The following is a 21,688-nucleotide window of genomic DNA, read 5'->3' as shown; positions in this document are numbered from 1 at the left end:
GTTTGATTGTCCTTATGGAAACCATGACACGTTGGCACATATTTTTTGTTATTAATTTAAATTTTTGTAAGGGAAAATAAGTAAAGAAATTTGAAAGCAAGAATACTTAACAAATTTTTTATTGGTTCTAGATGATCTCATCTCATAACATTTCCCATTGAATTTCCCATTGGGATTAATAAAGTATCTATCTATCTATCTATCTATCTATCTATCTATCTATCTATCTATCTATCTATCTATCTATCTATCTATCTATCTATCTATCTATCTAACATGTAATGCTGTAGATTTCAGTCTATTTCAATACATGATAACTTATTTCTAGTGTAACATAACTGTTTAACTACAGAGGCTCTTAGTACATGCCATGTACTGGTTTTCCCCAAACCTTTTACATGATCTGTTTCATTAGTCTGATCTTTTTTATAATTACTAATCTGAAACACACTTGAAGGGTTACATTTAATATCCCATCATAAAAGTTGGCATTTGCTGTAATTTAGAAGAGCTAAACTCTGGATATGTAAGTCTCCCCTGTGGTGTTTTGGAGCATAAAATAGACAATTGTTGCTGGCACAGTTTGTTATACTATGCTAATAGGGAAAAATCTCAGAAGAAATGAAGAATAAAGTCACTTGGGATGTCCTAGCAAATGTAGCCTAAAGCAAGCTTTACTTTTGCTATTGCTGAAACAGACAAAAACAGATTCCATCTAATCATAAAACAAGCATTAGTTCACTATACTACTAATAGAAAGAGACTTTTTTACCTTAAAGACTATAAGTGGCACTTTATTTGCCTAGATTATGTTCTTAAATTCAGAGCTGAAATATCATTTTGTTCCTAAAATGCCTTATAGGTTATGTACAGTAAGTAAGAACCTGCACCAGAAATATAGAGCATGATAGAATTAAACAGTGTGTTATTTAAATTACATTTCATTAATTGCAATCAATATTGGCAGATGGAGGCTGTTAGGCAGTTATAAGCCTTGTTTTTTATTTTGGATGCTTTGGTAGCAAATGTCTCTGAACCTCTAGCAACAGAGAAAGTGGCAACAAGTAATGACAGAAAACCGCTGAAGGTCCTCCAAGCCAACACGTGGCAGCAGAAAATTCCCAATATCAAAAGCTGTTGTCCTGCTCTCTGTTGAAGATGACAAGCATCTCCGAGACTTATATGTGTACCTGGCCTTTTAAAAGAAAGACCTTGAGAGTAAGGACAACTAGGTCCAGCACACCTTTGAATACTGAATTTTAAGTCTCAGGAATGCAATAGTTTGAGAACTCACCAGATGATACTTCGTCATTATAAGCCCAGCAATGTTTACTCTTTCCACAATTCCAGAAACGAATCTAGGGATCATCTGGGGCTTAATCATGGGATGGAATTTGTAAGCTTCCATCACTCTCTTGGATACTGAATATCAGGTCTCAGGAATGCAAAGTTTTCAGAACTCACCAGACATCACTGTGGCATGATATACCCAAGAATTTGCACTCCTTACCCAATTCCATTAATGAATCTGGGGTTCATCTGGGACTTAACCATGGGATGGAATTTACAAGGTTCCACTACACCTCTGGATATAGAATATCAGGTCTCAGATCTCACCAGATGACACTATGGCATGGTAAACCCAAGAAAGTGCGCTCCTTTCCTAATTCCAGAAATGAATCTGTGGATCACCTGGGGCTCAATCACAGGATTGGGTTTGCAAGGTTCCTCATTACCATGGCTAACTTAAACTAGAGATGAATCTCAGTGGATTAAAGGGTGGCTATCAGGGAGGAAGGGAGTTCAAGATTTTAGATAGTGAAACGATGGGCAGGGGGTTAGGTGGAACACTTTTTACTATTCTATCATGTACAAAAGAGAAACCCATGAGATGTTCAAGATAAAAACTTGGAGCAAACCCCAAGCTGTGGTAATCATGAAAAACACAATAATACTTTTTACAGAAAATACAACCTTAGTATGCATTTACAGCCATCTTCCGTTCAATGTTTCTGTTCTTTTGCTCATTATAACCTTTTCTTTTATTTGACAGTTTCAGATAGGCTTTTTCTTTGAAACTCTTCCTCATAAGGCAGCATCCTGGATTAATCTTTTCTCTGTTGTATGTCACTGGTATCACTGGTATCTCAAATTCTCATCAACAAACTTTTAGGAAGCATCAGCAGTTATATTTAATTGCACTTCGAGAGGCCAGAACCGAGTATTATTTCACACTTATAAGTATTAATAATGACAGTGAGAATCCTAAACATCTCTTCTCTGTAATTGAACCAATTGATTAAGCCTAGCCAGACAAGCCCTGTGGATTGTTTCTGGTGAAACATGGCAATGGTTTCTTTAGTTTTTTCAAGGAAAGGTTAGAAATATCAGAGCACAAATAAAGCCTGCAGTTGTAGCTGTTAATCAGTTTGTTATACAGTAGATCCACTGCCTACTTCTCTGAGCAGTGTTAACAGAGATTTCTCAGGCAGATTTATTGTGTATTGTGTCTCGTTTGCGATTTTCCACTTCTGCCCTGGATCCCATGTTTTACAGCAGTTTGTCCACTTCTTACCACTACCCACCTAAATAAAAGGACAAGTCTGTTTGTTCATGAGTCTGTCCAGGTACTATGAGGTACAATGTCTCTGTTATATGCAATTCGGTATGGAATTCGTAAAAGCAGTGTTAATGTTTGTGAGCCGCCATCTTTGTAAATGAAAAATGCAATGAGATTTATTGCTACAAAATTTTGTGATGCACCATCTGTTGAAATGACAAATGCGATGCATTTTATGACTACATACATTACAAAATACATTTCAATAGATGGTGCACTGCAAACATTAACTTTGAATACACTGAGGTCTATGTGGATTACATTGGTCTCAACCTGTCTTAGATGGGTAGTACAACTAGTTATCAATAAGTCTTTGATTTATAGCAAAACCTCCACTTCTTTCGAGCTTGCTGTTATAAAGTCAATTCTGAAAAGGCCAAATATTGATCCTGTGGTTTTGTCTAATCATTTTTTTATGTATTTTATGTCTAAAGAGTTGGAAAATATTTTGCTTTGAAGTTGCTGTATTATTTAGATTCAAACAAGCTCTTTGAGATTATTCAGTCTTGTTTTCAGGCTTTTCAAAGTACTGAGGCTGCCTTAGTTAGGGTTGTAAAAGATCTCATGGCTGCAGACTCAATGGTACCAAGCCTCTTTAATTGGCTAGATCTAACTGCTCCTTTTGATACTGTAGATCACGGCTCCCATCATTTGAAAAGACAATTGGGATCTCTAGTACTGCATTGAAGTGAGTCTATGGTTATCTCACAGGTCGTAAGGAGATTATTGCTAATGGGACACATTAATCAAAACCTAGCTGGGCTCTTTCTGGAGTTCCTCAGAGGTCTGTACTTGGCCCCATTCTATTTTTGATTTATGTTACCTTTGGGTAAAATTGTACATCAGCATAACATGTCTTTCCACCATTATGATGATGATACTCAGATATATCTGTTGACCGTTCCCAATGTGCATGTTCTACAAACTCAAGCCACTTGTTGTCTTTATGATATGGACAATTCGATGAATAATAATTACCTGCAGTTAAATAGCAATAAATCAGGTAAAAAAAAATTCCAGTATATTCAATCATTTACAGAATGTATCAAGAATAAGACTGTTTCCACGAATGCATGATACTAATAAGTTCATCAGATCTTGTCTTGAATTATGTAATTCCTTGTTTGTTGGTTCTCTTGGAAAGTCCATTCGGAGGTTATAGTATACAAACAAAAACAGCTATGCAGATAAACTTGTAAATTCACAGGTTAACTAACAAACAGAGGATTCATTTTAAATCTTACTCTTAGTTTACTAAAGTATTGCTGGTACTGCTCATGTCTATACTCAAGACTAACTTATCACACATACATCTGTCAGTTCTTTGTGTTCAGTGTCCTCTAACCTCCTGGCTATTCCATAGATAAGACTGTACACAATGGGCAACCGAGCCTTTTGTTCTGTTGGAATTTGCCTATGGAACAAGCTCCCACTGCCTGACACTTTGCAAAAGTGACTGCTACTAAGACTTATTTAAGGAGTTATTTGTTTCAATGTGATTTTGAGAGTCTATAATAAGTAGTATTTATTTCTGTTACATTCTGTTAATTTTTATTATAAGAGTTTTAGTAGTATTATTGTTTGCATTTATTGATTTCTAAAGCACCTAGTAATGACCATTTTATTTTATTGTGCTTATATAAATAAATATATTATTATTATTTGCTGTGTATTTAATGAAAAAGTCAACTGAGGACCTATAAGGTGTTGGTTTCTCAAACTACAGACACCGATGTCCTTATCCTCTTATTCAGTTGTCTATCTGGGCCTTCCCCTTCTTTTTCTGGCCTGGTTAGATACAGTTAGCCCTCATCACCGAAGACTCCTTTGTATGAAATATTCATTTTCTTGGCAATCTTTTACATGGAATAACCATCATTCTGCAAAAAAAAAATAAAAAATAAAATAAAAAAACAACAGAGCATCATTTTTCTTGAGAAAACTGTTTCATTTTGGCAATCTTCCTCAAAAGACAAAAAATTCTGGGTACAAACCTTTGGCTAGTAGTGTGTGTATAAGTAATATATATACACACAGAGTAACAAAAATACCACCCTGGTAAAAGGCCATTTAATGAACACAATGCCAAAATTAAGCAAAAGGCTAACATCTTCAGCCATGGTTCGAATAGCTTAGTTACAGCTACTGAGCTGAGTCTTTTAGTGGCCGGCTGGTATATAAAGGGAACCCACTTGGGAGGGACAGGATTTCTGGATCCAGAGGGAAATGAGGTCAGACGTCTTCATGGGCTTGTTCCTCAATGCTGCAGATGAAGAGGGAGAGGCAGTTAGCAACAGCACCCCCTGTTGACCCTGGATTGGATGGCTTACCTTACTGGAGCTGCCTTGAAAATGTCAACTCCCTCTTCACCCGACACACATGCTCAGAGACAAGTTTGCCACAAACAAAGGTTTTTAATGGTGTCAAACTCTTCCCCAAGGTAAGCATTTTACACAGCACACGCAGTGTCCTCAGCTTTCACACAGCACATGCAGTGTCCTCAGCAATAAACACTTTCTTTTCCTTCTTCTCCTCTCCTCGCAGCATGCTTCGACCTTCTCCTCCTGACTCTGGCTTCTTGATTGAAGTGGGGCTGCTTCTTTATTCCATACCCGGGAATACTTCTGGTGACATGAGTGTGTGGCTTAGAAGTACTTCTGGGTAGGTCAGAAACCCCATGAAGCAGAGATTCCTGATCCCTGCAGCTCCCCCGGCGGCCTACACGAAATATACACAGTATATACCTATATATATAGGTGTACTGACAAAGTTCAGAAAGGAAGCATCCTCTTTGGTCTTTTCCTGTACAAATGGGCAACCTATGCAAAATTTATCCTGAAATAGGAGAAGTGATGTGAATTTACATACAGGATAACCACACACATATTCAAAATTCATCTTATATTATTAACAATACAAACCAAAGAAATCTGATTTCAAGATTTGTTGTTCTTCTAGATTAAAGGGATACATCAACCAAAACTGAAATATATTTTACTAGCTGACGCCCGCTGTAGCATATGGCGGTGTAAGAATAGGAACGGAAAACGGTGAGAAAGGAATTCAGAAATCAAGAAGAAATAAATACTTCTTGAAAGACGCAGTGTGCATGTAGAATTTCCGGCCAAGCAGGATTACATGTGAAAGTGATAAATAAATCAGGCTTTCCAAATTTACGTACCATGGCCATGGCATCCTGATAGTTTTGTTGCATGTATCTTGGACTTCCTGGAAATGTGGACAGTAATAAGATCACTTTGCCTACACAAACGTTGTTATTTTCAGCGTTTGTTTGCAGTGCATCTGATAGTTCAACGCGTAGATCATGTTGATGTAATCTGAGATAGTTGAGACACGCGCCCTCTGTTTTAACATACGCATCTACGACGTACTGTTGGAATAGTTTGCCGCTGGAGTGCAAAATACTAAAAGTATTCCTCATTGCTAATCTGTACATGTAAAATTGGCATTGAGTAAGCCTTATTCGCTTGGCGGTTCTTTTATCAGGAACATGTTGTAAATCTTTGCCTATGGGATAGATGCAAATGTCCTTTTGGGCAGGCGTTTCGCCATCTTCTCCAACGAAAATCGCTGCAACATCGGTGTGACATGTCGGGGCATTGTATCGTCGTAAATCCTGCTTAAGGGTTTCCTTGAAAACCATTCGTACAGATGCTGTTGGATTGGACTGAGCGATTTCATGCATGTGTTTGTATGATTTAGCGAAGGGGTTGATGGTTCTGAGCATGGAATTACATTTTCACTTTATTTTGTAAGCGTACTTTAGTAGCTTGCGCTGTGTCAAAAACATACAACTGTCCATATCCTGGAGAGGTAGAAGTGTTAGCGTATAGTGGAGAGATTTGGTGATAAATTTGCCTGTGTATTTTAAAACAGTATGGTCCGTGGCCAGGAGGTTGAGTTATCTGTGCACCCATGGAAGCAAACGCTAGACAAGAGTTGTATTCTCGAATGTGTTCACGATAATTTTTAGCTTCTGATGTTTGCTGTGTAAGAAGCTGTTGTAAAGACACAGGTGGCTCCTGCAAGGGTGGTATAGCTACTTTACTGTTGTGGCAGCACCTCAAGTACTTGTTGGATATATTATGCTCAGCAGGCCAGTATAGTGCATGACATGGAAGACGACGAATAGGATATATTATGCTCAGCAGGCCACTATAGTGCATGACATGGAAGACGACGAATAGGAATTGAGAAATGCTGTGTCGGCTGCGTGTGGGCAGGACCGGTTTTGAAGTGGAAGCAGGACGAACCAGAAGAGAAATATATATAAGAGATTTTACCTACCCCATGTAGTATTGTTTTGTCTTGGTAGAGTAATATATGTTGCTCTACTTTCCCCTAATGTATAAGTAGCCTTTGTCAAAATGCCTAATCTCACAGACTTACCACTGTTTATAAGGTATTATAGTATATAACTTATCCCCACCTTCCCTTCTATATCTATAGGCAATTAGGTGAAGTAAAAAGACAAGCAGGAATTAAGTTACACATAAAACAATCTATTACTGGTAATATTCATAAATAATAACGATATGCAAAGTACATTTGAATATTGGCAACCATATAACCTGATTAGATGGTGATGTGTAGTTTCAGGCGGCACACAGACTTGTAGTTATTTAAAATGTCTCTAGTTAAAGCATCATTCAGCTTTCTTCAGAACAGGCCGTATGCCTGTTCCAATATGGCTGCTAAACTGTGGTCTCCATTGTGTTGTCCTTTCAGATCATGGTGTGATGGTCTTCATCACTTGTTGGTTAGTAAGAGAGAGAGAATGTGGTTGAGCAAGCAGATTTATAGATTCTCTATCTAACCCCTACAGCCAATAGGACATCATGATACTTAAAAGCTTCTGATTCAAGCCAACTCCAAACAGCCATGCTTCAGACCAATGGGGGAATACAACATCTTAAAACACTCGCCAAACTGGTTTAAGGCACAATCCCCCCCCAAAAAAACTCTGTCGTAAAATTCAAAAAGACTCAGTCGTAAAGGGGGGGGTGGGTGTAAACACGAATGCCTCTCACCAAAGTAACACTAAATTACATTGCTTTGCCTAAATTACAAATAAAGACATACAAAATTTTTATCAAGTTATATGCAAAATCTCACATCACAACAAGTATGTAGTGGTGGCCTATAAATTTTTTTTATTTCATGTTTACATGGAGAAAGACATAACAAAGATTCAAACTGAACAAGACCAAGTACTGAACAACTCTGTAAAATAGCAAATGATGTGAAAAATGAAAGAAATAATGACATAACTTGTGTTGCTTAATCCACATGTCTGTTATCCATTCATATGCTAAGAACATGCAAAATATATGCATTTTTTTGCTTAAATACTATTAATTCCTAGTTTCAGAAAACTCATCCTAAAAAATAAACAGGAAAGGCATATTCAGATAATAGTGTGTGTTTAACACTAGAATTACCAGAGCCTACGAAAAAACTCTACATTTTGTCAATTATTACTACAACATGAAAAACGTTTCTGTTTTAACGATGTGTTTACATAGATTGTTGTAGACACGGAACACACATAAAATGCATATGTTCCAAATAACGATATAGTATTTATAAAAGGTGTCATTTTGCTTGACTTTTCACTCTATACAACTCCAAGCAACTGACACGCAGGTAAACAGATTTGAGCTGAGAAAACTGTGTGGCGGTGGGGGATGTGACAGTAGGCTGCTTGCTGCTTATCAACACATTTACAGGACAAAAGACGCTGATGGAGAAGCGTGAAGCGATTTAAGGTGGGACGGATCTACGAGTTTTTTCGTAGGCTCTGGTAATTCTAGTGTTAAACTGAAGATATGCCTCTCACCCCCAGTCATGGTTCAAGAATTCTGTAACATTTACTCTGAAACTTTTTCTCCTGGCTTTTTGCATATTTTTCTGATCTTTGAGTTTTGGTTCTCATTTTTGGCTTGGTTATTTGAACATTTTGACAATATTGGCTCATATTTTTGAATACTCTTTGCCTCAGCTCTTCATTTCCTGATTCTTCTTTCAACGGTTGCTTTTAGCTCAACCATCCATCCATTCCTTTAACTCACTGAAAGAATAATTAAGGACACTTTCAGAGAAATGTCATTTGGTCAAAAATAAAAGATATAGCTAGGTGTCGTCTCTATACAAGTATGGGGGAAATTAATGTTATATTTTCCAGTGATACTTACCAATGAAAAATGGTAAAGGAAAACCAGTAAAGGCCTGACTACTGAGCCCTGTGGAACACCATATTTACCTTCTGAGTAAAACTGCAGAGTATTGTCAGCATGTTTCTGTACGTACTGAAATCAATCTTAAGTCTTGTTTCACTCTTCCTCTAAATGGAACATTCATGTACATCTGTGGGCACTGCCCTTGATGTGGTAGTTAGTTGCTCTATGCAGGAACGAATAGTGAAAATTAATGTTATATTTTCTAATGATGCTTACTAATTAGAGTATGTAAAGTAAAATCTGTAAAGGTCTGAATAATGAGCCTTGCGGGACACCATATTTAATCTCAGAGTAAAATTACAGAGTACTGTCAGCACATTTCTGTATGTACTGAAATCAGTATTAACTCTTATCTGACTCTTCCTTTGAAAGGAACACTCATGTACATCCATGGGTGCTGCCCCTGATGTGGGTAGTTAGTTACTCTATGCTTGAAAAAACTGGTACACGTGCATCTAAAATCCAAAAATCTGTGAACCTGAAGCAGCTACACTGTGCTTGCAGTGGCTTGTATAGTACAGTGATATAAGAAATATGTATTTTGTGGTTTTTATTATATTATTTCCTGCTGCTGTCAAAAACATTAATGGGCTTTACTAAACACATTTAGCATTAGCTTATTTTGTACATTGACATAATGAGAGTTAAAAAAAAAAAAAGTTTTTGAAAATCTTTGACCATTTTAGCAGAACTAGCATCATTGTTATTCCAGTCCTCATAACTAATAAATAAATATGAAGACGTAACAGCAAAGTAGGGCAGGGACAAAAATGACAGGTACAAATTAATAAGTTCTTCTTCCATTTTACCAATGCATAATTCATGCAATTTATTCAAAGAGTGTCCTGATTTAAGGATGGGGGTAGGGCTAATTTAAGAAAGTGAACAATAACTTACAACAAAGTCATTTTGTACCTGAGGTGGTAAGTAAAATAAATTATAGATAGCTGATTTTCTTTTCTTAGCATTCATTTTTATTATTATACGCCTTCAGTGTTTATTAATGGCTCTCGGTTCAAGTAGTAAATCTTGCTCAGGGGGAATAAGTTTTGTGAAGATGTGCTGCGGAGATGCTCTGAAACAGTTAGACCAGTATTATTGTTCTGAATCAGTGACAAATGTGCTGCTACCTGTAAAAGTACTTTTAACAGGATAAATGATCTCAGCTTAACATTAATAGCTTTTATATTTCTCACATCTGATGGATCTGGTTATCATTCTGGTTGTGTGTGTGTGTGTGTGTGTTTTATTATTATTAATGTCTGGAATATAAAAACACAGCCTGTTTATTGTACATTCAAAATTTCATTTAATATTTTAAAATAGTCAAAACTGTTTGTCAGATCATCACTGGCTGCAGCTCGAAGCGGTGTGCCACCATCGAGAGAGACATGAAGAGAGCAAACCAAATGAACAACTTCTTTAACAGGTTTGACCACCCTAACCCACTCTCACCTCGGAGTACTGCACCCTCCACACATCCTTCTGCTGATACCAGCATAGGAGAGACATTCCCACCCACAATTACAGCAGCACAGGTGAGCAGAGAGCTGAGGAAACTTCGTGCCAGCAAAGCAGCGGGTCCAGATGGAGTATCGCCACGACTGCTGAAGGCCTGTGTGTTGGAGCTGGGGGGTCATCTACAGCGCATCTTCAACCTGAGCCTGGAAAAGGGGAGAGTCCCCAGGCTTTGGAAAACATCTTTTATCACCCCAGTCCCAAAGGTATCGCGTCCTAGTGAGCTGAACGACTTCCGGCCTGTCGCTCTGACGTCACATGTGATGAAGACCATGGAGTGGCTGCTTCTTCACCACCTGAGGCCACAGGTACGCCATGCCCTCGACCCTCTGCAGCTCGCATACCAGGAGAAGGTGGGAGCGGAGGATGCCATCATCTATATGCTACACCAGGGGTGGGCAAATTCATTCCTGGAGGGCCGCAGTGGCTGCGGGTTTTTGTTCCAACTCAGTTGCTTAATTAGAAAACAATCCTTGCCAATAATTACATTTCATGGCTTGTTAGTGCTTTAACTCTGCTATGTCAAGTCATTCTCATATCCCAGATTTTTTTTCCTATTCTAAGGACATCATTCAAATACTTTGAAGTGTAAAATGGATGGGTAATTCTCAATCCTTCACTTTTTTCTCTTCTCTTTCCTTCCAAGTATTTAATTAAACCAAAAATTGCACGATAAATACACACAGGAGTAAAGGGTAACAAGCAAAATGGATAACTGCTGGTTTCTTTTGTCATTTGCATCTTATTGCTAATAAGGAGCAATTAAAAACCAAGAATGCAGCTGTTTAAGACTAAAATAAGCAATAAGGGTTCATAATCTTGACGAGGGAGATAACTAAAATGAAGCAGAAGTGTTTCTAGAGCAATAAGTGCTTCTTATTAAGCAATTGGGTTGGAACAAAAACCTGGACAGAGGCAGTGGTGCTGTAAGAATTATGTTTCTGGACTTCTCTAGCGCCTTCAACACCATCCAACCTCTGCTCCTTAGGGACAAGCTGACAGAGATGGGAGTAGATTCATACCTGGTGGCATGGATCGTGGACTATCTTACAAACAGACCTCAGTATGTGCGTCTCGGGAGCTGCAGGTCTGACATTGTGGTCAGCAACAGAGGAGCACCGCAAGGGACTGTACTTTCTCCGGTCCTGTTCAGCCTATATACATCCTGCCACGTGCAAAAATTTGCTGACGACACTGCTATCGTGGGCTGCATCAGGAGGGGGCAGGAGGAGGAGTATAGGAACCTAATCAAGGACTTTGTTAAATGGTGCGACTCAAGCCACTTACACCTGAACGCCAGCAAAACCAAGGAGCTGGTGGTGGATTTTAGGAGACCCAGGCCCCTCCTGGACCCCATGATTATCAGAGGAGACTGTGTGCAGAGGGTGCAGACCTATAAATATCTGGGAGTGCAGCTGGATGATAAATTAGACTGGACTGCCAATACTGATTCTCTGTGCAAGAGAGGACAGAGCCAGTTATACTTCCTTAGAAGACTGGCATCCTTCAACATCTGCAATAAGATGCTGCAGATGTTCTATCAGACAGTAGTGGCGAGCGCCCTCTTCTACGCGGCCGCGGTGGTGTGCTGGGGAGGCAGCATAAAGAAGAAGGACGCCTCACACCTGGACAAACTGGTGAGGAAGGCAGGCTCTATTGTAGGCATGGAGCTGGACAGTTTGACATCTGTGGCAGAGCGGCGGGCACTGAGCAGGCTCCTGTCAATCATGGAGAATCCACTGCATCCACTGAACAGTGTCATCTCCAGACAGAGGAGCAGCTTCAGCGACAGACTGCTGTCACTGTCCTGCTCCACTGACAGACTGAGGAAATTTTTCCTCCCCCAAACTATGCGACTCTTCAATTCCACCCGGGTTAAACGTTAACATTATTCAAAGTTATTGTCTGTTTTTACCTGCATAAACATTTCCAGTAAATGGATACATGGATAGAACATTTGTCAAACTAGCCGCTCTGTCCTTTACAGTATAGTATTCCCTCCTCACAGAGCCACAGACTTGTGCTCAAGTCTCAGTTTGTTTATATTCTCTGCATTGTTTGCTTGCTATCCAATAGTTTATATGAGTGTTTGGTTTGGTTACCTTGTACTTTATAAAAGTTAAATAACAGTGTTAAATTGTCCTCATATTAATGGGTGAATGTTGATGTTTGCATAAATGTTCCAGTACATGGCTGGTCACACAGCATTGCCAGGGGAGACATTGGCTACCCATAATCATGAAATGAAAAAAAGTTAAGTAAATTTATTAAAAATCAAAAACTGAAACCTCTCATTCATAGAAGTATTCAGGCCCTTTGCTGTGGCACTCCAATATGTGCTCAGGTGCATTCTGTTTGCTTCAGTTCTCCTTGTGATGTGCCTGGAACTTCATTGGAGTTCTCCTATAGCAAACTGAATTGATTGGTCATCATTTAGAAAGGCGTACACCTGTATATAGAATGTTCACAATTCACACTGCAGGTGTGGAGAAAAACCAAGCTGTGAAATCCAAGGAACTCTCTGTAGACCTTCATAATCAAATTATGGTGATGCATTGATCAGAACAATGGTATTTAACCATTTCTAAAGATTTGAGTCTTACAATGAGCAGAGTAATGGTAAAACAGAAGAAGTCTGGAACCTCCAGAACTCTCTCTAGAGTTGGCTGTTCAGCCAAATTATGTTATTGCGGCAAGAAGGGCCTTGGTCAGCGAGGTGACCGAGAACCCAATGGTCACTCTGACATACTTTCAAAAGATCTCTGCTAAAATAGGAGAACCAATTGAAAGTACAGCCATCTCAGTTGCACTCTGAGCCACTTTTGAATAAAGGGCATGTGACAGTTTAAAGGACTGTTTTGTCATTTTAGGTTATCGAGTGTAGATTGATTGACAAAAATGGCAAAAGTATCCATTTAAAATTAAATTTACAATACAATAAAGTGTGCAGAATGTGAAGGGGTCTAGTTGCTTCAATGTATGAACCAACACATTTTGTTCATTAAATATTTTGCAAAAGTGAATCTTATTAAAAAGGGAAAAGCAATAATAAATGTATGCATTAGGAGACACATTAAATGCATGTTTTTTAACAATACTTTAAAATGTCATTTTGTTAAACACATAGCCCAAATAGGCTTGTGGTGGCTCAATCACCCTCACAGAGTGCAGAGTCCAACTCAAGTGTTGTAAAAATGGCATTGAGTGATGTCCCATTGTTAGTTGTGAACAATCTACGGCTAATTGTAGTTTACATTTCTTAAGCATAGTATTTTTGGAAGAAGTCCCTGATGGAGAGTTAAAATCTCTGTTGAAACTTCAAAGTAAAGTTATTGGTTGCTTTGGACCATAATGGAGAGCAGGTCTGGAGGTCTGCCAATAAATTATAGTGTCAGAGAAATATTGAATCATTATAATGCGTGGATAATGCAGCCATGTGTTTGTTTTTAGTGTAACATAAATACAGAGTATAGAAGTTGTACACTCTGAAGCTTACATAATTCCTGTCTTCATACATTGATTTCTAGATATATAAACTAATCTGTAATTGAAGTCACACAAAATGCTTCTTTGTATTAAGATAAACGAGTTTGTAAACCTAAGGTAAGTACACCATTAACATTTTATATAAGAAGTTAAATGCCATAAACTTTGCTGACACCCACAGTTTTTGTGACATGGCCCATGGCAGACATTTGACAGCTTTAGATAAAAGCAGTTTCCCCTTTCAACAAGTAAATAACAGTTTATTGCTTGTACAAGTACAATTTCCTTAACTCACACATTCCAATTTCTCACATTGTCATGGTGAATATTTGTAGCTATAATAAAAATAATAATGTATACAAAATGAATACCCAGTATTATTATTAGTTCATTCTGTGTAAAGAAATGTCTGTATTGCAGCGGTTCTCAAACTGAAGTAACAAAAAAGGGAGCGCGAAGATGTGAAAAAAAGAAAACAAGAATCGAAAATATGAAAAATACATCTATTGAAACCAAAACAAATTAACTTAAACTACATTCTGATGCTAGAAAAATAAATATAGAGTTAGATAAATGTCAATAAAAGTTAAGTAGGTATAACAAAATATGCATCTATGATATATCATTAATTAAAAAAGAACAAATTGGTATTAGTGGGCTCCTTTCAAAAAAACGTTAGGGGGCGCGATTAAAACTGTTATGAAAACTCGGGTCGCAAATACTTAAAGGTTGAGAAACGCTGCTGTATTGCACAAAAAGTGTTGATAAGTGAGTCTTTCTTCAATGTGCAGCAGTCAGCTAAATGGCTTAAAGGACAGTGAAGGAAAGAGTTAAAACCTGTAAAACTTCCATATCCCTCCGCTTTTAAATAATATGTGAATGCATCAGCACTACTAGAACCATTATTGTATTGTAATGGTGCTAAGTACAGATATTGTAAGGTGAGATATTGCATTTCCTCATTAGTTTTAAAGATTGTTGGATTATATTAACACATCTCACCTTTATTTTAAGCCTCACTACATCTGATTAAAAACCAAGGTACTTAGGACTCCAAATTACACTCAAGTACAGGAAAATGAGGGCTCTTATATGCATCTCATTAGAACTGGCCTTCCAAGGGTATCAGAACTGGAACAGAGTGCTTACTTAGCTTCCAGATTGCAGTAATGACTTTATTAAGCGCATTTATTACATAAAGTTTGCTATCTCAATGTCTAACATTCAGATCTCCATTATGCCTACTCAGCAAGGGGAAGCAAATATCTTCTTCATTATAGCATCAGGTTGTTTTTTTAATTTCCTTTTTTTATTTTTTATTTTTTGAATACTCCCTTTATATATTCCACAAAATATATCAACTACTTCTAAATCAGTGTCTGCTGGCAAGAAACAAATATGTAGCTTGAAAAAATACCTGATGTTCTGATGTGTTAGATATCTGCCATGTGTATGATTACTCCCTGCCATTAATGCCACAGTCTGTATTACTGTATTTTTCTATAGTAACCTAGGGATGCTCAGATCAATTGGCCCTGTGTAAAAAAAAACTACCTAATGTTTGTGCAAAATTCACCCTTAATACGTTTCCCACTGTGTCCCCATGTTCTTCATGAACTCCTTTTAAAATAAGAGTCTTGATGCACTGTACTAATTCCCTTCATAATTTTAAACACTTCAATCATATCTTCTCTTTATCTCCTTTTGTGTAAACTGGAAAGGCTCATCTTTTTTCCTCATAACTCATTCCCTGTACCCCTAGAATCAGCCTACTCACACTTCTCTGGACTTTTTCCAGCACTGCTATGTCCTTTTTGTAGCCTGGAAACCAAAACTGCACACAGTAGTCCTGGTGAGTTCTAACCAATTAATTGTAATGCTTGAACATAACCCATATTCACAAATTCCAATGTGGTTATACACCCGTTGCCCAGTGTGACCTTTGGGACTCCATCCCCGGCAATAAAAATATTATGCTGGCAGAACAAAAACGCAAATAAACTTCCTGAGCCATAGCAATAGCCACATAATATTGGTTTTGGACCCTGACCCAATCGCTTTCCTTATGAAGTTTGAACATTCTCTCATTGTCATAGGCTTCTTTCATGCCATAAAATTAGATTGTGTTTGTATAGAAATAGAAACACACCTGTCTAAGATAGGTTGAAATCTAAGTAATCAATGTACACCTCAATATTAACATTTGCAGTGCATCATTCAATGGATATGTCTATGTTGTATACCTTTTGGTATAGGATTCTTAAAAGCAGTGTTAATATTTGTGATGTGCCATCTGTTGGAATGACAAATGCAATGCATATATCTCTCTTATATGTCATTTGGAATGTGATTAGTAAAAGCACTGTTAATGTTTGTGATGTGCCATCTGTTGGAATGACAAATGCGATGCATTTTATTACTACAAATGTTTGTGATGTGCCGTCAGTTGGAATGACAGAGACATAGCAATCGGATAGACACACAGACACTTATCCTCTAATTAAGGTGGATTATATTCATATCAATTATGGTATAGGCCTTGATATTCACTTGCCTGGTCTTTGTCTTGAATTTGAGTTTGTCTTGGTCTTGATTTGTCTTAATTGTAACCGGTTTGTTACGGGTAATTTAAACCCTAACAAATCCTTACCATTGTAGGGATTAAGTTTTGAATTCTATTAAATATATGAAAACTTAAAACAATATAGCCTTACAGTACTATTCATTGCAATTTTGTTTTTTCTCTATATACAGGACTGCAAGTCATCTTTCCAGAATACCTCCAAGAAAAATTTGTCCAGTCAGCACTTAGTTACATCATGTGTAATGGCGAAGGTGACTATGTGTGCCGTAACAGCCAATGCATATGTCTATGTGCTGAAGAGTTTCCACAATGTAACTGCCCGATCACGGACATACAAATAATGGAAAATACACTAGTAGGAATGTCAGATATATGGGCTTCAGCATACAAAGACTTTGAAAACTCAGGTAGGTAAAAGAAATCATGCAGTTTCTGTTAGGATCTTATGTTTTTGTGATGTTCCTGACATATAACAAGCTACAGGGTTAGTAAAGAGCTGCGTCATGGTGTGTCTGCAAGCAAAATAAATGTTTCGAAGAAAAGAGTAGGTGGGAAAAGCTCCCATTAGTGAAGATGAAGGGAGAAATTAAAAAGTTAGTTGGTCAGTTATGACCTGGGGAAATATCTAATCCAATAATGTGCAAAATGCACTGCATTCAGACATCTTCACTTTTACCATATGTTGCAGCCAAACTAAATCAAATATTTTTTCCCCACATCAAGCAACACTCAATACCGCAGGATGACAGAACAAAAAAAGATTTTAGAAATTTTTGCAAATTTATTAAAAATAAAAAATTGAAATATCCCATTGACACAAGTATTCAGACCCCGTACTCGGTAATTCATTGAAGCACCCTATGTCAGTGATTACAGCCTGAAGTCTTCTTTGGTCTGTGTGATCGTGCGGGTAGGCTCCACGCTAACGGATCCCACTCGGAGCCTCTTCGGCCCACCACTGCCGATAATGTTTCCGAGGGATGAGCTCGGTAAATGAGAACAACATACAAAGCAAGGGGAAGGTGCGAAGTGCCCAGTGCTTTTGTTAAAGCAATTCAAGAAAAGAAAAACAAACGATCAAAAAGTGCAGTGAGCAAAATGTCCGATAAATAAATAATCTGACAAAACAAAGATGAGGTGGAGGTTGAAACCAGAATGAATAAATCCATTAAAACAAGGTTAAAACCATCTGACAGGAAACTGTCCTTTACTAAAAGCCCAGTGCATTGTTCTTTTAATTGGCGCATCCTCTGCTTACCCCGTACAGGCCTTGCAGCACAAGAGACGCTCTACCAACAGAGACAGCTGATCTTTCACAGGTCCAGGTCCCTGCCATCCCATGGCTACAGTAAGACTCCCTCTCCGGACCTAAGCTCAGGCCCCCAAAGGCCATGGCACTCACAATGGAACTCTCAGTCCAAGCCTCTGACTCCTGCTGTCATCCTGGGCTTCTGTGACCACCTGATCACTCCAGCTCCTCCAAGTTGCTCAGCTGGAGCATTCCTATTACAGCAACCCCCTGGGTGTTGCCCACCTGCTCCTCTCCAGGGGCTCTCCACACTGCTGCCTGTCCCTGGTCGCTCACTCATTCTCTTGCGCTGGCTCTTTCAGCCTCCTACCTTCTTCTGTCTCTTCCTCCCTTTAACCTCAGTTCTATTCTTTCCTCGCACTTGCACTTCCCTTTTAAAATGGGGACGTGGCACAGCGGTGGCAATCAGCAGCTCCCAGAGTCAATTAGGGTCAAGGGCAATCCTGCCTTATGCATTTAGTGCAGGGATGTCCGCTCCCACATCGCCCCGCTACCACGTCCTCACCTGAAGATGCGAGTCTGCCGATTATTTATTTAAAAGACGCCAATCAGCCGCGGATCTTGCTTTACCACAGTCTGATCTGATAAGTTTTGTGCACCTGGATTTGGGGATTTTTCTGCCATTCTTCTCTGCAGATCCTCTCAAGCTCTGTTATCTTGGATGGAGACTGTCAGTGGACAGCTATTTTCAGGTCTCTCCAGAGATGTTCAACTGGGATCATTTCCAGGCTCTGGCTGGGAAACTCAAAGATATTTCCAGAGTTGTCCCCAAGTCACTCCTGTGTTGTCTTTGCATTTTGCTTTGGATCATTGAACTGTGGGAAGGTGAGCCTTCAGCCCATTCTCAGGTTCAGAGATTTTTTTTAATTAAAGATATCTCTGTTCAGCTTTCTCTCAACCCTGTCTAGTGTCCCAGTACCTATGGCACAACGTGATGCTGCCACCATCCTGCTCCACCATTGGATTGGCACTGCACAAGTGATGACAGGTGCCTGGGTATCTCCAGACTAACACCTTCTATGTGACAGGCATGTGCCATTCCTAATCTTGTGCAATCAGGTGGACTCGAAACAAGGTGTAGAAACATCTCAATGACGAGCAACAGAACGGGATTCACATGAGCCCTATTTCAAGTGTCGTAGCAAACAGTCTAATTTTTGAGTCAACAAGATATTTTGGTTATTTTTGATATATAAGCAAAAAAGTGTTTAATATCCTGTTTTTGCTTTTGTCATTCTGGGGTACTTAGTGGTGCATGATATGAGAAAAAAATGAATTTAAGTGATTTTAGAACATGGCTGCAGTGTAACAAAATGTGAAGGGGTCTGAATACTTTCTGAATGAACTATTATCATAGTGGGGGAAAATAATGATACTCAAATTTGAATTTAAGAATTGCATCTCACCATGAGCTCTAGTCTCCCTCCAGAAACAATCCATATAAAGTTTCTAATGGTCCTCTCAGGGTACTGTGGCTTCCTCCGTAGATGGACAGGTTAAGTAACTGGTAATTCTGACTTTTCCCACCCAGTTGTGTTGGGATAGACCCAATCCTATCCAGGAATGGTTCCTGTTATGTGTCCAGTGATGGCTGAGTTAGGCTTCTGGTCCTAGTGTCCTTAACATAAGGTGTGTGGAAAATAATAATATGCCAGACATGAAACAATTTTTTTTGTCATAATTGCTGTATTTTTATTATTCCAATCTAGTGGATTTATGGTTGGTCATTTTATTACATAAGCTCACTCACCCTCATCAGCTTTAGATTGGACTGCCAAGGAATCCTATCAAGTTGTGTATGGATATTGTTTAAAAACTAAATGTACTGTGTATCAGTCATTCACATATTCATTTTCCAATCCCATGTATTCCAATACAGGGTCTATCAACCATTTAATCCTTATTTTATACAGTATCATTAACAGCATACTCTATTACAAGGTGCTTTGGAGCAAACAAGATTAGAATGCAGTATCAAAACTGAAACCTCACGACTAGAATATAATTAAAATAAAAGAACAAGCAGGAGCAGGAATGCAGTTTTGAAAAATAACTTGAGTAGATGTTAAAAATAGAGAACAATGCATTTTTGAGAACAGAAGATTCAACTGGAACAAGAAAAACTGTACCTAGCTTTATTTGACACACAAGTCTTTTGTGTTTTAGTAGTAAAAGAACAGTTAAGGAGGAGGTAAAGTGCATCAGGAACAGTAAGGGGGAGAAGAAAATTATATAGACAGTCATATAGCAGATACTTTAAACTTGCAGTTTTCAGGAGTTTACTTGACTGAGACAGTCAATAACCTCCCAACAGCCGAAAAGACTATCAAGGAGATACTTAGTGATTTAGAAATGTTAGAGGGAGAAGTGCTGCTGAAATTAAATAGGCAGGCATCGGACAAATCGCGTCAACTAGATAACATTTATCAGAGAAGGCTCAAGGAGGTTAGTGAGTACATAGATAAATCTTGACAGTTATTAGTGCACACTGGAGAATAATATTAACCCATTATACAGTGGGTTCTAGGGAAACACAGGCTCCCCATTTGAAATCAAGCTTACTATTTACTACTACACTTATTCTTCTCATCTGATGCTCAATCTTTTCCTTGACAATTGCCTCCATCATTGTACCTGTGTTGCACGTTAACCTTATTGACCTGCCGTAAACTTGTCAGCAGGAACAGGGAGGCTGGTCAAAATTAAGGGAAAGTTAAATGCAGCCAAATACAGAGGGGTCCTTGAAGAAAACCTGCTGCAGAGTTCATGCAGCCTCCGGCTAGGGCTTACCTTTCAGCATGACAATGACCCAAAGCGCACAGCAAAGGAAATGCTGAAACGGCTTTGGGACGAGTCTCTGTCACTTGAGTGGTCTACACCAGGGGTAGGCAACGTCGGTCCTGGAGTGCCACAGTATGTGCAGGTTTTTGTTCCAACCCAGTTCCTTAACGAGAACTCAATTATTGCTGATGAAGCACATATTGCTTAAGTGACATTTTAATGCTTCATTTTAGTGGTCTCGCTTGTTAAGGTTCTCCAACCTTAATTGCTTATTTCAATCTTAAACTGCTGCATTCAGTGTTTTAATTGCTCCTTATTAGCAATAAGATGTAAAAGACAAAGCAGCCAGCAGTTCTCCAGCTAGCTTTTTTCCAATTACATCTGTGTGTGTTCATCATGCACGGTTTGATTTAATAAAACACTTAATAGAAAAATGTGAGAGACTGAAAATGATCTGTTTTAGGCTTCAAATCATTTGGATGATATCCTTGGAAAGGAAAAAAATCTACGATATAAAAGCCTTACATTGCACAGACTAACAAGCCATAAAATTAAATAAGGTCTGAGATTGGCAATGATTGGTTTCTAATTAAGCAATTGGGTTGAATGAAAACCTGTAGCCACTGCGGCTCACCAGGACCGACATTGCCTACCCCTGTTTTACATCTTATTGCTAATAAGGAGCAATTAAAACACTGAATGCAACAGTTTAAGATTGAAATAAGCAATTAAGGTTGGAGAACCTTAACAAGCGAGACCACTAAAATGAAGCATTAAAATGTCACTTAAGCAATATGTGCTTCATCAGCAATAATTGAGTTCTCATTAAGGAATTGGGTTGGAACAAAAACCTGCACATACTGTGGCACTCCAGGACCGATGTTGCCTACCCCTGGTCTACACCAGTGCTTCCCAAACTCAATCCTGGGGGACCCACTGTGGTTGCAGGTTTTTGTTCCAACCAACTTCCGTTTTTCATTGGACTCTTAGCCTAATTAAGTGAGCCATTATTTATCAGTCTCTGTGTTTTGGAGTCAATGTAGAAATTACAAACTAAGTTAGGTAGATTTTTATTAAAATGTAATAAGCAGTTATATGGGGAATATATATTTTTTGTTTAAGTCGTTAAC

General features: G+C 38.5%; 1 protein-coding gene across 3 annotated transcripts in view; it reads left to right on the top strand.

Moving 5' to 3' along the window:
• The window catches only part of brinp1 (bone morphogenetic protein/retinoic acid inducible neural-specific 1), a 668,396-nt gene that overhangs the window by 537,282 nt on the left and 109,426 nt on the right, over window positions 1-21,688 (top strand). For all 3 annotated transcript variants that reach the window (XM_051932394.1, XM_028809186.2, XM_051932395.1), the window contains one exon: window positions 16,639-16,875. In XM_051932394.1, coding sequence (XP_051788354.1) covers window positions 16,639-16,875 — 237 coding nt within the window. The remainder of the gene's footprint in view (window positions 1-16,638; window positions 16,876-21,688) is intronic.

This window comes from Erpetoichthys calabaricus, chromosome 9 (assembly GCF_900747795.2).
Source record: "Erpetoichthys calabaricus chromosome 9, fErpCal1.3, whole genome shotgun sequence".
NCBI lineage: Eukaryota > Metazoa > Chordata > Cladistia > Polypteriformes > Polypteridae > Erpetoichthys > Erpetoichthys calabaricus.
This window is presented reverse-complemented; position numbering and strand designations above follow the sequence as displayed.